The 17,366-nt window shown below is 46.3% G+C and overlaps 1 protein-coding gene across 2 annotated transcripts in view; it reads left to right on the top strand.

Moving 5' to 3' along the window:
- Nucleotides 1–17,366, top strand: part of CUX2 (cut like homeobox 2) — a 163,974-nt gene that overhangs the window by 61,320 nt on the left and 85,288 nt on the right. Inside the window, exons 1-2 of one of the 2 annotated variants that reach the window (XM_054997110.1) lie at nt 11,239–11,346; nt 13,579–13,626. The exons of the other annotated variant lie outside the window; for it this stretch is intronic. Of the exons in view, the coding sequence (XP_054853085.1) occupies nt 13,591–13,626 (36 nt within the window). The 5' untranslated portion in view covers nt 11,239–11,346; nt 13,579–13,590. Of the gene's footprint in view, nt 1–11,238; nt 11,347–13,578; nt 13,627–17,366 lie in introns of those variants that run through there. 2 annotated transcript variants of the gene reach the window in all.

The raw sequence follows: 17,366 nt of genomic DNA on the forward strand, positions 1-17,366 counted from the left end.
GCCTTGCTGTAATCTATAAAACACAAACCGATTTTCTTCTGAAATTCTCTGGTATACACAATTCCCCTCAAGGAAAATATGCTGTTTCCCCCACTCCAGAATGGTGGAGCTTCACCTATGAACTCAAGGCAAATATACTCATTGCTGACAGATTATTTCCCGTGCAGGCACAATGAAGGAATGCAGTGAACATTTTTCAGAGGGAGAGTGCGAATTTATTGCAATTAGGAATTTATAAAAAGGCAGTAACAAACTGGATAAGAAAATGTTTGCTGCCAAGCTGTCAGTTAAAATGTTAGCAGCTGATCGGTTAATCTGGGTGGTTCCTTGCTGCTGGCACATGAGCCCGGCAATAATGGGTCTCTTGATGAACACATTTCCATATCTTTTGAGATCCCAAATTGCAAATTCTCTTTCCTTCCTGCCATTGTAACAGACCCTATACATCTGTGAGATAAATGCCCAGTAACTACTGCGTTACACACTGCTTCTGTGACAATAGAAATGCCACCCCCAGAAGCCACCGTTAGCAGAGGTGGTGGTAGATGCATCCTCAATGGGGTGATGCTGTCTGGAGCCATCATGAAGGGTAGCATGCACCTGGGAAAGAATAATATGCTGCGAGCCCCATAATTCATTGAGAGGTCCCAGCTGCGCCCCATGTAACGCTGATTGCAATTCCTGTTCAGTTCAATCTATTTTGCAAAGACGCCCCTTTTGAGCTGGGAAGGCCTTTTGGGGGCATTGCTGGGTCACCAGAATTGATGAGGGTGTCATAATACGATGCGTGAGAATTCCAGGTTGCCAAAGCCTGGGGATGAAAAGATCAAGGTGTTGGCCCAGCCCCCGGTCAGGGTGGCGAAGGAAGACTTTGGGTGGCCTTTTGTGTTAGACACTCTAATTTACAAACCCAAGAGTCAGAACCCACCAAACCAAGAGGCTTCCAACTCGCTAGCTGCTCCTTATACTAAAAAGCCCTTTCCAGAATGTATTGTCGAAGGCTTTCACGGCCGGAGAACAATGGTTGTTGTGGGTTTTCCGGGCTGTATTGCTGTGGTCTTGGCATTGTAGTTCCTGACGTGTCGCCAGCAGCTGTGGCCGGCATCTTCAGAGGTGTAGCACCAAAAGACAGAGATCTCTCAGTGTCACAGTGTGGAGAAGATGTTGGCAGGTAATTTATATCTACTCAGGGAGGTGGGTTTGGGCTGAGTCATCCTGTAGGAGTTTCCCAGGGTGTGGAATGCTAATAGAGGGAGGCATCACTGTATCCTGAGGAGGTCCTTTTGCATATGGCTAACAAAACACTCTATACTCGACAATAGCCCTGCAGAGAAGATTAGCACATCAAGCACCCATCCATATGCCATAACCTTCCATTTTCGGGTGACTCTGGGTAGGCCAGGCGTCTCTGGTTAGCCGTGGGCCTTTCCCCTCCCATCCCAGATCTGCAGCATACTCAACCCCCAAATTAGAGCTGATCAGTCCTGCACATGGTACTAAGTGGTTGGTGTTCCCTTTTTTGTTTGGTGACTTTAATAACGGTTGGACTGCAGTGCCAGCACAGGACAAATTATCTCCGTTTTCAGAGTGCTTGGGTGGAAGAGATGGATGTCTGCTCTCAGCAGTCCTTGGGTTTAACAACACGAAGTTGAAGTTGGTTCCCAGTGCCTTATTCCCAGTTCCTAGTTTCTTATTCACAGAGCAAAACACAAATATTGGGGGAAGTTGAAAAGCTCTGTACCCCAAAATAAAGACAGTAGAAGTACATGCTATACTCCTCCGTATTCAGCAGACTCTGCCCTCTTAAATGGACATAATACTGGGTCCTGCTACAAGCCCCAGTTCTTGTGTTAACAGCTTCAAAGTAGGGTAAGAGATACAAGCCCTCTATACCCCTAAACAATCTTGGATGGCCCCAGATCCCACAGCCCTGCATTCACTAGACTGCCCCCTACAACCAGACAGGTGCTGGTGCCCATTCAAACAGTGATTCTGGAGCTAGGACCTCCTGTTTGGGCTGCCTCCCAGAAGCTGGTGTTGGGAACAGCTGCGAATAAGGAACTGAAATATGGAGGTGTATGATATATACTCCTACAGTCTTTATTTTGGGGTACAGAGCTTTTCAACTTCCCCCAATATTTGTGTTTTGCTCTGCGAATAAGGAACTGGGAACTGGGAACCAATTTCAGCTTTGTAGTCATAACCAAAGTTTTGTCTCTCAGAATAGGCTTTACAGTGTCATTTCTGTGAACCTGGGCAGATCATGAGGGGGAGGGCAGGAAGGGTTACATCAGGGCTTGGTTCTCATGGTCCCTTCTTACATGCCCAGGGAAGGCCAATCGCAAGTTTGACTAGGGATCCTGACAATATTTTGAATCCAGAGGAGTTAGCCATGTTAGCAAAATAGTCAAGAGTTTATGCTACAATAAAGTTGGTTAGTCTTAAAGGTGCTACTGGACTCTTTACTATTTGATGATGTTTTGCCATCTGGGCATGGAACAGAGGTCACTGGGTGTGTGTGTGGGGGGGAGGTATTTGTGAATTTCCTGCATTGTGCAGGGGGTTGGACTAGATGATCCTAGAGGTTCCTTCCAACCCTATGATTCTATGATTCTATAATTTGCATTCATCCTTAGCAGGGGCAGAGCACCACACAGGCATTGCAACAGTGTTTATCCTGTCTCTGGGAGCGGAGATCAAGGGCAGGCATTCCCCATGTGCCTTCAAGCCTTTCTTTGCAGCTGGAAGCATTAGAGACTTGCTTTTGAAAGCTGTTGAGAGAATTCTCCCATCTGTGAATACTGAATTCTGCATGGAATTTAAATTCTGTGCGTTGGATAGATGGCATTATTCAATACATTGAAAGTTTCCAGGCATTTCATGGGAGATTATTTCGGTAACTGGAGAATATCTAAAGGGGCTGGGCTGTATCTCAGCGGGTGGAGCCCCGTCTTTGCGTGCAGAAGGAATTGGATTCAGTCCTAGCTTCTCTATTAAAAGGATTGTGCGTAGCAGTTGCCGGGAGGGAGCTAGGACCTCTTTGCCTGAGACCTTGACAGCCTCTGCCAATCAGAGTAGACAGTCCCGGGCTCGGTGGACCAACGGTCTAATCTGGGAGGGTACGTTCTGGGAAGAGTTCATTCTTTGTCTGAGTGCTGTTGCCAGTCCGAGTTGGCAATACTGAACTTGGTGGGCCAGTGGCAACTTCAGATGCCACTGCAACGAAGCAATGGGCGGGAGAATGCCTGCTGATGAAATCCACTCTGATCTCTTGGAGGGGGAGCTCCGTGTGTGTAATATAAATAGCCGAGCCTTGCAACAGTGCTACAATATCAGGAGGCCACTATTCTGTCCATACTGGAGAGGCAAGGATGAGGGTGAGGAATGCCAGCCAAGGCCATGCTGTGCCTGTTCTTAATGTATACAGACCGGTTTATAAATGTACTTCCTAATCTTGTGATAATGCTAATTCTAATCTCGTACAGACTGCCTATATTTATTTGCTGTGGTGGAATAGATACTTTGCACACGCTCTGAGGCATTTACATTTACTTTATATGCTCGGGTGTAGCCTAGTGGTTAGAGTGGCAGTCTGGGACCTGGGACAGCCGGGTTGAATCCTCGCTGAGTCAGCGGAAGCTTGGCGAGTGACCTTGGGTCCATCACAATCTCAGCCTAACAAGTTAAGAATAGAAAAAGGGGATATAAGTAGTAGATTCAGACAGCGGGTTGGAAAACTGTTGGAAGTCTTATATTAAGGGGGGAGGGGAAAGGGTGGGAGAACAGGGAAGTGAGGGTTTTAATTGAAAATTTGTAATATTAATTTTTACTCTCCCAATAAAAATTTTAAAAAAAACAAAACTATCTCAGCCTAACCTACCTTGCAGGGTTGTTGTAGTGAGGATAAGGTAGAGGCAAGGAGAACGATGTGATAACCTGCTTTGGATCCTGATTAGGGAGAAAAGGGGATATACATTTTTTTAAAAGTTAAAATGCTCCATCTCCCAAAATCTCTGTTTGTGTCTCATCTGAGCATCAACAGGCCGCGAAGCACAGCTCTTTGAAGGCAATCTCTGCGCTCTCTCTCTCTTTCTCTTTCTTTCTCTTCCTCTGTCGACTATGATCTTCCCTAATCTAAAATGGAATCTCTGGCTTTGGGTGCTTTATCAAAACGGTTGTAATGGGATCTTGAGAAGGACAGCGATTTCAGAAGCGCATTAGATGTTCGTTCCAGGGGAAGATATGAAAGTTGATGTTCGGGGGTGGGAAGGGGGGATAGCGAGTGATGCCACGTACCATATTACAAACACAGGCGGCGTGCGCCAGGGAGTCCAGAAAGGGAGGGCGATAGGCGATCTGCTCAAACACACAATGCTATTTACCTACCATAATGGCTCTTTCAGCCCTCGATGCTGTGCTAGAATGGAAGATGTAATGCTTCTTGACTGCCTAGCTCTGGTAAGGCAACTGGAAATGCTCCGTAGAATTTCAAGTTTCTCCCCATATCTGAATTACCGTATAAGTTTCCAAACTATCATTTGTACTGGCATCTTCACTATCTACAATTAGCTCCAAAACACACTTTGTACAATAATGGTTTGAAACAGGTTTGCAACGTGTTGTTTGGGAGCCACGCATGGTTGATGGAAGCACTGACATGATGCTAACCATGTTAGGTCTGAAAAGTAAAGTGGGGGGAGATTTATGCATGAAAGGTCAGGGATGTATCTACACCTGCACCAGGGGATCTCTCTTGAAAGCCTGGGAGGGGCCTCCTCTGTAGTAAGAATAGTATCACCCTACCAAAGTCACACGCTTGCAAGGGTGGCCCATATTGCTGGGCTTATTCCAACATTAACTTGAAAAAATAATAGAGCTGCAAGCTTGAATCAGCTTAATAGGTCATCATTTCCCCATTCTTCCATAAGCTGAAGTTGCAATTAAAGTTACAATTAAAATTCTTAAGTTGAAAAGGTTCCCTTTTAGAGTGAAAATCACTTAACCTACAATCCTCCTGTGTTTCTGACTGAATCACTGTTTTGGGTGGGCTTCCTTTTAGGCAACAGATGAGCCTAGATCTGCAATTCATGCAGAGGGGCATTGGGCGGCACCTTCTGAAGACGAGCGATATCTGTTTCAGGTGCAGCTGATTGTTCTATATCCAGTGGAAACCAGGAAACCAAGTCAGAGCAAAATCGAAAAGAGTCCAGTAGCACTTTTAAGACTAACCAACTTTACTGTAGCATAAGCTTTCAACAACCACAGCTCTCTTCATCAGACGCAGACAGGGCAGCCTCCTCTGTTGAGTGGGTTCTTGGGTGGGTGTGTCTGAAGAAGGGAACTGTGACTCTCGAAAGCTTACACTCTGGAGATCTTATTGGTCTCTGGGGTGCCACTGGACTCAATACCTGGGTGGGTTCTTGTATTTCTTGCAGTGGACGGTTCAGGAATTTCTGGCTGAGCGGCTTCCCCACTTGAGCTGTCTTGTCTAATTCTAGAAGGCTGAGGATGGGAGGTTACTACCCACACCCCTGCCTTGAGCGATGCAGAAACCCATAGTAAAAACTTGCCTCCGGACTGCAGTGTTCCTGTAACATGCTGCAAGGCCGTTAAAAAGCTGCTGACTCTGGTTTCTTGCTCCTTGTTTCTCTGTATACACATGGGAACTTGGTTTTATCTGCTTTTTCTCCAATATTTTTTTATATCTAACAGTGAAATATTTATATGGTCCAATAAAAAGCAGAAAGCTTGCAATCTCTCTCAAATTCATTGGAGACCAAGAGGAGCATTGTTGTATGAATTTAACACCCAGCCGTGACCCCTGGTAATTGACTCCATACATCTTTAGCATCAAGAATTTACATAATACGCTGGAAAATGACTGATAGCTCCTGGAAACCAGCCTGTCTACCAAGAGGCCGGGCACACAGCAATCCGTCTTGCCTTCTGCGGCCTGTCATGGCCTGCCCTGCATCACAAGCGTGGCAGCGACACGGTGCCTCTTTGTGTCACCTTCCTTTGGCATCGCTGTCCCTGAGGGAAGGCATTCCCCCCCCATTTTTAGCAGCCTTCCCCCGCCGACCCCACAACAGGGTCCAAAAACCCACAGCTACGCATCACACAGATCCAGAAACGGAAGTGCAAGAGTGCGGCCATGTCTCCCAAAACATCTTCAGTTCGGTGGGATGAGGGATGAGGCCCTGCGAGGTTTGTGGGAGTTATTCAGAGGTTGTGTGAACATGTGGTGCCCTCTCCAAGCTCCACCACCCAAATCTCCACGAATTTCCCAAACTGGAGCTGGTAGCCCTTCAGTCCGATAGGGAAGGCCGTGATTCCCCCCCGCCAGCCCCCGTAAACCACTCTCTGGCAGGGAATGGGAGCTAAACAGTTGGGTGTGCTTAGGCTTCGCCTCAGCAAGGATTGGGGTTACAGAGATCAGTCCTTCTGGGGGAAAGGGCAGCTTTGGAGGAGGAGTAAGCCTCACATCCCTATCTTCCCTCCCTCAAACTCCACCCTCCGCAGGCTCGGCCCCCAACCTGGAGTTAGGGCAGAACCTTCCCAGCCTTCTGTCCCCTTAGGAGTTACCTGACCGCTGCAGGGGGGCATCTGTGCTGGTAAATGTTGTCATCCACACAATTCACCAAGCACGTTTTGGGGAAATCCCACAACCAACACTCCGATCCTTCAGAGGTGCACTCTCTGGTATGCTAAGCCTGATTTTTGAGGAACCACATGCATGGAAGCCGTGAGGCGCTCCTGGTGCAAAGCCCACTGACCAGGATGTAGGCAAAGGGTCTGTTTTCGACTCCTCAGTTGGCCGTTAAAAAGGGAAAGCATTAAAACATATATCAAGCTGGGCCATTGGCCCATCTGGCTCAGTATTATCTCCTGTGATTGGCAGTTGGCCTCCAAGATTTTAGACAGAGAAAGATCTCTTTAAGCCCCTGTTGCCTGTGGTCTTTTAACCGGCGGCGCCAGGCATTCAACCGGAGGTCTCCTGCATACGCAGTGATGCTCTGTCACTAAGAGACTCTCTACACAAGACATCTGGCATGTGAAGAACGTGTGTCAGGAAATGTAATGGTAGCCAGGAAGGGTAGTTTAAAAAGACAGAGCCAGTGGCAGGGCAAAGGCTTTGTTATAGACTGGAGCTGTGTGAAGGGGCTGTGAAATGCCAGAAGGGAAACTTCAGCCCATTAAAACCTCTCCAGGCCCAAGCCCAGCTCTGGAAGGCAGCTCCAGCCCATTTCCATTCCTTGCTGCCCTGTGGTTACGATCCCAATTTTAGACTGGAGAGGTGAAATTGACAGAGCCTCCTGGGAGGGGAAGATGAAATTAATAAACTCTCTGAGCAGTGATCTCTGTTGGCTCTGTCTTTTTAAACTACGCTTCCCAGCTAACATTGCACCTCCCTACACTTGACGAACACATGCCGAGACGCCTCGTGTAGAAAAACTCAAAACCCTTTCCCTAAATTAAGGAGGTCCACAGTTGGACCTGAGATGACACATTCTTCTTAAGGACAGCTTTGCTGGACCTATGAGGCTGCATCACACGCTGTCCCGCCACCGATCCCTCTAGCTCAGTATTGTCTGTTCTGACTTACATTGGGCCAAGAAACAATTTTAAAAACAAAATTAAGCAAATGAGTTATGCGGCAACCCTTAAGAAAGCGGCTGGACATGCAAGAATTCTGCTGAAATGCGCAGCGGGACAGCAGGGCCAAATGCACTTCTGTCACAGTTACGCTTTGTGGCTGATCGTGGGGTGAGTTAGCTTCCTTTTAATAGCTGCAGCCTGGGTCCTTTGTTTCTTCTTCTCTTTTTTTGAAACCTCTAGAAGAAGAAGATAAAATTCCACATCTCCTTAATGGCTTTCGCGCATGCAGGTTTATGTCCTCCAAAACCAGCATGGGATGAATCCATAATTCTTTAATGAAATGTTTCCCTGCTCTTGAAGTGACCTGTGCTTGATTTACAGCACAGTACACAAAAGGTCAGTTTACTTAATCCTGGCGCTTTCAATTTCCCCCCCAAATTCCACTGAAATTAAAAAGTCATACAGGTCTTTAAAAGCTTATTTATGAATGCTTAAAAGCATAAGTAAGTTATAGCTTTGGACATCTTCCTTCTCGGCTGATATCCATCAGCAGGGGTGGGGGGCGGCCTGGGCTCAGAATGAAGACAAGCGATCACGCCGCGCAATATGTTGCTCCTTTAGTATTTTGACACTATCGCTGTGTTTTTCTTGCAGCTCCTGAAGAAGAAAGGGGAGGGAGGATATTAAGGGTATCGATCAGCCAAGAGCTCCTTTTAATGTGAACCCCATCTGTATTTGTTTACATGGAAATCTCTCTAATCTGGATTCTCTTTTAGCTATATAACAGACACCCCCTGTGTTCAAAATGTGCCAGGCGGCAGGAATCGGCAGGCACCATAATAGAAACCTGGGCAGTGGGTTGGGAAAGAGAGCAGTGAAGAGCAGCTCCGTGCCCCGTGGAGGGCTCCAGGAAGAGGGGCAGGAGTGGTTGCTTACCCCTGTTATTTTGGCGGTTGTTCGTATTCATTTGGTAGGGTGGCAATCGCCATTCCCAGTGTATGTGGCCAGTATCTTCTCTACGAGTTAGGAGGAAGATGAGCTGGGTCCAGTGACAGCCTGCCTGGACTTTAGAAGTGGGGCTCCATGCCCGTTGGGATAGAATGGGGGCATTAGGGTGACTCTGGGGACACCTGCTGGTTGAAGACGAACTATTTGGAAACAAGAGCCACCTTGTACTGACTTAGACTGTCGGCTTATCTATCTAGCAGATTTTTCCAAGGAGCTCAGGACGGCTAGTTCTGCCTTCCTCACTTGATCTTCACAACAAACCCTGTGAGAGAGGGTTAGGCTGAGAATGTGTAAGTGGCCCAAGGTCATCCAGAGAGCTTCCATGGCAGAGGGGAGAGGCTAGAACATGGGCCTCCAACACTCTAGCCGCTGCAGCGTGGCTCTCAGGGTCTCCTTAGCCTAGAAGAAGTGCATCAGAATTTCAGACAGGGAAATTTCCCAGCTCAGCTTCCTGCAGTAACAGGAGAAGCCCAAAGTTACTCCAAAGACCATTGCCATGCAAAGCAAGTGTTGTGGCTTTCTCCAGGGTGCGGGCCAGGTTAGTGATTTTTTATGCACAGAGTAACAACTACGTAGAGGGGTTAAAATTAGCTTTAAAGAATTGCATATATCAAGGGCATAGGCAATGAAATACACCATTTGTTAAACAGAAAATTTAGTGGTTAAACAGGCACCCACTAACCTTTGTGTTTGGAGATGCAACTCCTCTAAGCCAGTTTGGTGCAGTGGTTAAGAGTGGCAGGACTTTAATCTAGAGAACTAGGTTTGATTCCCGACTCCTCCGCTTGAAGCTAACTGGGGGATCTTGGGTCAGTCACAGCTCTCTCGAAGCTCTCTCAGCCCCAACCACCTCACAGGGTGTTTGTTGTGGGGATAATAATGACATACTTTGTAAACCGCTCTGAGTGGGTGTTAAGTTGTCCTGAAGGCTGGTATATAAATCAAATGTTGTTGTTGTTGTTGTTGTTGTTCGAATTACACGCAACACAATCGATAATAAATATAGATCGCATGTTATCATTGATTGGCCTGGTTGAGCTGATACACGTTTCTGCCAAAGACCTAAGTATCAGCCCGGTATTGGTGCCATATGTATGCTGTTCCAAGTAACACCGTCTTTTGCAGTTCTGTAGGTGTTATGTCAGAAAGCTGCAGTTTTTCCATATAAGTTGCAAAAATTTTCGAAATGGTTCCCAGTGCCCCGATGACAATGGGGACTACTGTTGTATTCTTCATCCATAGTCGAGTGGTTTCTATTGCCAGATCTCCATAGTTAATCTTTTTTTCCTGTTCTTTTTCTTCGACTCTGGCATCCCCCAGAATTGCAGTGTCTATTATCCAAACTTTTCGATTTTTAACAGTTGTTGTTGTTGTTGTTTACCACTGGGGGATATATAAAAGGTACTCATTTAACTATAGAGTAACTTTCTCTGAAGAAGATATGCATAACACGTCAAGGATCATCTGTTCACCTCTTTTTTTTTCTTTTTTCTTTTTAAATATTTTATTCAATTTTAGAACTGTAACAATAATCAAACAACAAACCAATATAATACATTGCATTTACAAATATTAACACAGTGCTTCAACTTTAATACATTAACAATGAGTGGTGTGAAGAGGGAGGTTGCAGATCTCTTGCTTCTATGAATTCGTAAAATGGGATCCATTTTTCCCAGAAGTTTGATCCCGAAGACTGATATTCCGTCTGATGTAGATTGTCAGTTATTTTTTCCATTATCAAATGGTTCCAGATTTTTGTAAACCAAAGTTCTGTAGTAGGTGGAGATTGGTCTTTCCATTTAGTTGCTATTGCACTCCTAGCTGCCACCAGGAGAGAGTTGATAAGGTCTCTTCTAACATTTGGGATTGATGTCTGATCCCACAGTCCCAAGGAGATTACTTTTGGTGACATAGATCTGTTCACCTCTGATTGCATTTTATCGTCTTGGCCCCTCTGTTTCCCCCCTTCCCCCCCTCGTATTTCTGAACGATGTGTTGCTCAGAGCAGGAGGTTGGCACATGGTGTTGGGCGGGCTGTATTGGTTGGACTATGCTGTAGTTGCAAGGGAGATACTCATCCTTTTGCTCTGGGACCAGATTGATGAAAACGGTTAGCATATGAGCAAAAATTCACCTCCCACAAAAAAAAGAGCCCGAAGTCTGGGAGCCAGTGGGGGAACTGTTGGAGAAGGGCAGAGGATTTTCAGAGAATTGTTGGCCGAGTGAGAGTTGTATCACTTCCCTGCCCATGGTGTGTTCACACATGTCTCTGGTTCCATTGTCGTCTCCGTTTGCATGGGCTTTGCAACCAGTATACCAACGCTTGCAATGCCTGTTTACCAGGGGATGTAGCAACTCAGCTTCAACTCTCTGAAAGGAAAACTTTCGCCTCTCTGGGTCCTGATTTTGGTGTGTCCCACTGTCTAGTGGGCAGGTGGACAAAGACGGTCCTTCTCCAAGTCCTGGGAACATCCAGCAACCATCTTTGATCTCCGCGTCAGTGTTGGGAAGATGCTTGCTTAGGGAAATGTTATGTATGATGCATAGATGTAAAACAGCCCGATCCATTTTTTCTCTCTCTCTCTCTTCCCTTTTTTGTATGTTCTGTTTTTTGTTTTGTTCCAGAAGGAGCTGAATACCGTGGCTTCTGAACTGGCAGCGCGGCAGGAAGAAAGCGAACATTCTCATAAACATTTAATTGAACTCAGCCGGGAATTTAAGAAAAATGTACCTGAGGTATAGTATATTTCCTATTATAGAATTAACTCGGTGGGTAGGCGTATTTTCTTCCCCCTCCTGTTCAAACTTCTTAAAAACAAACTGAAGACATCAGTGACTAACAAGGAAAGAAGAAGGTAATTAGCCGCAAAGACAAATTATAGCCCCAAATGTTCAATTATTGCTTATTATTTCTGCCTCCAGTGGCGCCGTTTTTGCAAATGGGCCCGCGGTCCCAATCCTGACAGGCAGTGAGCATTGGAGGGGGGTTTGTTCAGCCTTTGGGAGCTGTTGAAATCCAGGGATGCTGAGTAGAAGCAGGTTCTTGGTGCTTTCTTTTCGTCGAAGAGGGTCTGGCTTTTTTTTTTCTGAAGTGGTTTATAAAAAGCAAATGTTTGAAGGCTTCTTGCAGAAGTCCTGGCGCTCGCCTCTCAGAGCCAGATGGAAAAGCAGGTTGTTGTTGTTATCGTTGTTGCTGTTCTTTTTTCTCAAATAAATTTTATTTTTATCAGTTTGACAGTTGAGGGCTTCCCCCCCCTTCTCTTGCCAGTCTCTTAATTATGGTTTTTTTTTTGCTTGCATCTAAATTAAGAGGAAAGGCCTTATATTATTGTGGAAGCAGACAACTTTTACAAAATGAGCCCTTCAGCTCCCTTTCCTAATCAGCGAGAGGGATTTCTCAGCATCCAACCCTTAGAAGAGGGATCAGCAACTGGCATCTCCAAAACAGAACAGAGTCCAGTAGCACCTTTAAGGCTAACCAACTTTATTGTAGCATAAGCTTTCAAGAACGACAGCTCTCTTTGTCAGATGCATCGTCAGCTTTCGAGAACCACAGCTCTCTTTGTCAGATGCATCATCAGCTTTTGAGAACCACAGCTCTCTTCATCAGATGCTGTGGTTCTCGAAAGCTGACAATGCATCTGACAAAGAGAGCTGTGGTTCTGGAAAGCTTACGCTACAATAAAGTTGGTTGGTCTTAAATAAGCTACTAGACTCTTTACTATTTTGCAACTGCAGACTAACACAGCTAACTCCTTTGGATCTATGGCATTCTCAAGGCTCGCTCTGGCCCTGAAACACTTCCCTGCGGGTTTCCAAAAGAACCTCCACTCCTCTCAACATTGTGTGCATAGTGTGTGCATGTGCTGTCAAGTCACAGCTGACTTGTGGTGACCCCTCAAGGAGTTTTCAGAAGTGGTTTGCCAGGGCCTGCCTCTGCATAGGAAGCCTGGCCTTCCTTGGAGGTCTCCGCTCCAAATACTGGCCATGCCGCCCCTGCTTAGATTCTCAGATCTGACAAGATCAGGCTACCTGGATCATTATACACAGACACAGGGGCTCTTCAGCCCACCCCCCTTCCCAACACAAATTGTACCAGAGGTTTTTGTGGAGTCCACATCTTATACCCCTCGGCTGCTCGCTGTCCTTTACTTTTGGCTGGGCTGAGTGCAGGAGAGTGAATGGTATGATTGGGTGAGGGAGGCTGTGCCCCAGTCCCCCTTGCTGTTCACCTGGAGACATGGGGATGACAAAGTCCTTTGTGTGCATCTCAGCTTGCACAGACTTGCTTTGGGCAATGGAGCCAACATCTGGGTGCAGAGCGCTTTTAGGGGAACAAGGGAAGCTGGCGGCAGCGAGAGGGAGCCGAGTGGACTAGAGGAGACGCCTAGAGAAAGAACCTCTGCCAGGGAGAAGGTTTTTTCTCACTACACATCCCGTAGAACCTTGTGGGAAACTGGTGCATGTCCTCCACACATCTAGCTCTTGGAGGGAGCAACTGGCCCCACATCCCCCAGTGAACTTCATGGCGCAGTGGAGATTTGAACCTCTGTCTCCCCCCTGTTTGTCTACCACAGTGCAAGGTCCCATCGGTTTTATTTAATGCTTTAATTGATGTTATTTATAGTCCACCTTTCTCACTGAGACTCAAGGCGGATTACATCATGTAAGTAAGTACAATCAAATGGAGACATCTGATAAACAATTTCACAGGTCTAAGATAGCAGAAATCTGAAAAAGGCAAAAGTATTAAACGCGAGACGCTAATGCAAGAAATGGTATTACAAAAGTGACGTTTAATGCAGTGAAAGTAAGATAAAAACACGCAGCGACAGATAATGCCTGTTAGTAGCAGAGGCCACAGTCCCGTTCCCTCTGTTTAAATGTCTTCCTGAATCGTTCTGTTATAACATAGCCCTGTTCCTTTATCAAAATGCCCTCAATCGTTTCCCCAATTTTCTCTTTTAGGAAGTGCGAGAGATGGTGGCTCCTGTTTTAAAAAGCTTCCAGGCAGAGGTAAGAAAGCATCTGTGTCTCGTGCACGCTTTGGCCCTTCTGCCAATTGTTAACAGCTATGGGGAAACACACAAGCTGTGGGGAGCCAGCGGTTGGTACAGTGCACAGGACCGAAGCTTGTTCTCGATTTTAGGGTCATCTTTGACTTTCGAGTTAATCTGCACTACGAAAGCAGAAGAAGCTGAGCTGGATCAAAGGCCCCTCTAATTCAGCATCGTGTTTGTAACAGTCAACAGCTCGGTGCACCTGTATGAAGGAAATGGCCTTTCCGTCTAGCACCTGGGGCTTGAATATATACTGCCTTTATACCTGGAGGTTCCATTTGGCTATCATGACTGACAGCTGTCAGTAGATCTGTCCTCCCTGTTCACACTTTCAAACTTCTTTCACTCTTGTGGCGGTCAGTTGGAGAACCTCAGGATGTCATTCTCTATAGAAAGGTGTGTCCAATAATCCTCACTCCCTTCATATGATTACAAGACCCGGCTTTCTTTTAGAGCTGTTCCAAACTGTTAAATTTGTAGCAGTCAGGAGTTCTGAACAGGCCAGCAGCTCGACAGGGAATAGGACCAAGAGCAGTGCCCTACATCTTTGTAGCTGAAGGATCTCATTCAGCAGAATCCAAGTGATAAAACATTTCCTGGGGTGTTTCATTTCCAGCTGCAGGGGGTAGGACTGCATATCTATGGGACTGCCTCTCTCCCTATGTTCCACCGTGGCAGCTTCACTTAACTGAACAGGGACTTCTGCAGGTGCCACCCTCTGTGCGTGTTATATGCCATCAAGTCACCTCCAACCTATGGCGATCCTATGAATGAGAGACCTCCAAAACGTCCTCTCATTAACAGACTTGCTCCGATCCTGCAAACTGGAGGACGTGGCTTCTTTGACTGAGTCCAGCCATCTCGTTTTGGGTCTCCCTCTTTTTCTACTGCCTTCCACTTTTCCTAGCATTATTGACTCCCTCCACATGAGTAATGTGATGCTCAAAATGAAGCACTAGTACAGAATGGACAGCTTTATAGGATCAGGTGGAACCCTATTGGCTCCTTGTGTCACCTGACAGCTGGCTAAGCTGGTGGCAGCAATACCACTTCTGGCCATCCAGAGTGGTGGGGCTATAAGATGGCAGAAAAGCACCTTCTCCCTCTGGCAAGCTGCCATAGTACTGCACAGCCCACCCATGTGCATTCTGCTTCCATAGATCCTGGTATGCGATTGCTGATCAACTTAAAAAACATTGTGGTGCTTTCCCTAATTCAGCAGTTTCTTGTGAGGTTGTTGATCTGCTCCCTTTGTTAAAATGTGCACGCAAGGGCAAAATGTTAAAATGTGCATGTCGCATATTGCACCTGGCTGTCTTGTTTGGGTCAAATCCATGTTTTCTTTTTCTTTGCAAATTCTCATACTTCCAAGTTCAAACTTTCTCCTTCTAGATGTGCGGTGGTAAAAGTTTGAAGTTATGGACTGCGCTGGTTCCCTTCTTCGGTTCTGTCCAACAATATGTTTTTTAGTGTGGAAGCAAGATATGTTCCGGCTTTCGGTAGAGCTGTGACTCTTAGAGATTTAAACCCTTCTGGGGTGGTGTGAGTGTGGGAGCAGCCGTGGGAGAAATATCACACTTAGGAATGTTTCTAAAATGATGATTCTTCTTTTGGGTGGGGGGAGGCGGGAGGAAGTGTTTTGCCTTCTGCGCGGCTTCTTACACGCATAGAATGAAACCCCTAGAGAGATGCTGGCACTCGGCAACAGCACATTAGAGTCTGTCATCTTGTGAGCTTTGCGTTACTTTTAAATCTGTCTCTTTGGAACGACATAACGGCATAAGGAAAATATTAAAGTAAACAATAACTGGATTTACACAAATGCGAGCTGATTTCCATATTTTTCATCACTTCATTTTATTACCCGGTTTTTACTGATATGCTTATTTATTTATAGGGCAATCCGGTATTGATTCATTCCGAAATGCTCGGCATAAACACATAAAAGAGAATGATAACAATAGGAATATATTTCCAGAGTTTTTAAATACTGCCTGTTCCCCCGATAGACGTCATTAGATCCTCTGGGAGAGGATGAGGGATGAGCTAACACAAGAATGGTTTGCAGTTGCTGACATGATCTGTTGGACAGGGGAGGGAGCTGTGACCGCACACAGATTGTGAATTCTTCACAACGGCCATGAAATTGGGCCCGTGAAGTCTCAATAGGGCCAGCAGCGGCTGAGCCTGGATCCAGATTTGGAGTCTCGGCTTTTAATGCCCTTTGCGGCCTAGGCAAAGGACTGCCTCTCCGCCCATGAGCCCGCTTGCCAAATAAGATTCAGCCAGCATGTGCTGCCAGATGCAGCATCTGTCCACCTCTGGAATTCTAAAAGAAAGGCGCTGTTTCCATGACAGCTCCTGTCCTCTGGAATTCTCCTCCAGTTAAGGTGAGGAAGACAGATTCTTCCTTCAACTTTTGTAAGGGGTGCAAGACATTTCCTTTCTAATCCAATCTTTAATGGGATTTTTAATGCCCCCTGCTGGGACGTTCCTGTGGGCTGATATCATAGAATCATAGAGTTGGAAGGGGCCATACAGACCATCTAGTCCAACCCCCTGCCCAGTGCAGGATCAGCCTAAAGCATCTCTGACAAATATTCATCCAGCCTCTTCTTGAAAACTGCCAGTGAAGGGGAGCTCACCACCTCCCTAGGCAGCTGAGTCCACTTTTGAACTACTCTGACTGAAAAAGTTTTTCCTAATATCCAGCTGGTACCTTTGTGCATGTAGTTTTAGCCCATTGCTTCGTGTCCTACCCTCTGCTGCCAACTGGAACAGCTCTTTGCCCTCCTCCAAATGACAGCCTTTCAAATACTTAAAGAGAGCAATCATGTCCCCCCTCAACCTCCTCTTCTCCAAACTAAACATTCCCAAGGCCCTCAGCCTTGCCTCGTAGGGCTCAGTCTCCAGACTGTGATTTTATTGTGATTGTATTGAAGGTTGTGTTGTTGGTTTTGATTGTGTATAGAGGGTTTTTACTAACTTGTAAACTGCATGGAACTTTGGAAGGGCAGGATAGAAATGGTTAAATGAATAATTAAACCCAAAGGGCCCCTGGGGTCAGTGGAATTCTCTTGAATGAGATCTAGGATATACCTCTGACTCACAACCAGTGGAATATCCCCCCCACCCCAGCTTTAATTAACTGTAAACCAGTGGCCTGAGCTCGAAAACACTGCTAATCTTCTATGCAGTGTAGGAGGGGCGAGAGGTGGGTCTGACAATGCTATGTCCAAGTTCTTCTGTTTGGGTACGAACCCGTATTGCCTCTTGCTCATCCGTAATGTTGATGGAAAAGCAAGCCAGGTTTTGTCTTCCTAGTTTGCATGGAAGCTTGTTAGAATTCAGGCATGCAACTGTGTTTGTGATGTTATCTGTAGCAAGCCGATGAGGGAGGGGCAGGGGTTCAGCGGTAAAGCCGTCCGCTTGGCATGCAGATGGTCTCAGGTTCAATCCACGGCATCTCCAGCTAAAAGGATTAGGTGGTAGGTGAAGGGAAAGACCTCTGCCTGAGACCGTGAAGAGCTGTTGCTATCTGATTTAGTATAAAGCAGCCAGGTGCCCCTTGGCAACCAGCTGGGGAGGGGGGACTTACCAGGTTGCCAGGAGAACCCAGCAACCCTCCTTCCCTCCCTTCCACCCATTACTGGCAATGTGCAGACACCACTCCTCATGTGCCCAGAAGTTACATCA

The sequence above is a fragment of the Eublepharis macularius genome, chromosome 13 (assembly GCF_028583425.1).
Source record: "Eublepharis macularius isolate TG4126 chromosome 13, MPM_Emac_v1.0, whole genome shotgun sequence".
Classification (NCBI taxonomy): Eukaryota; Metazoa; Chordata; class Lepidosauria; order Squamata; family Eublepharidae; genus Eublepharis; species Eublepharis macularius.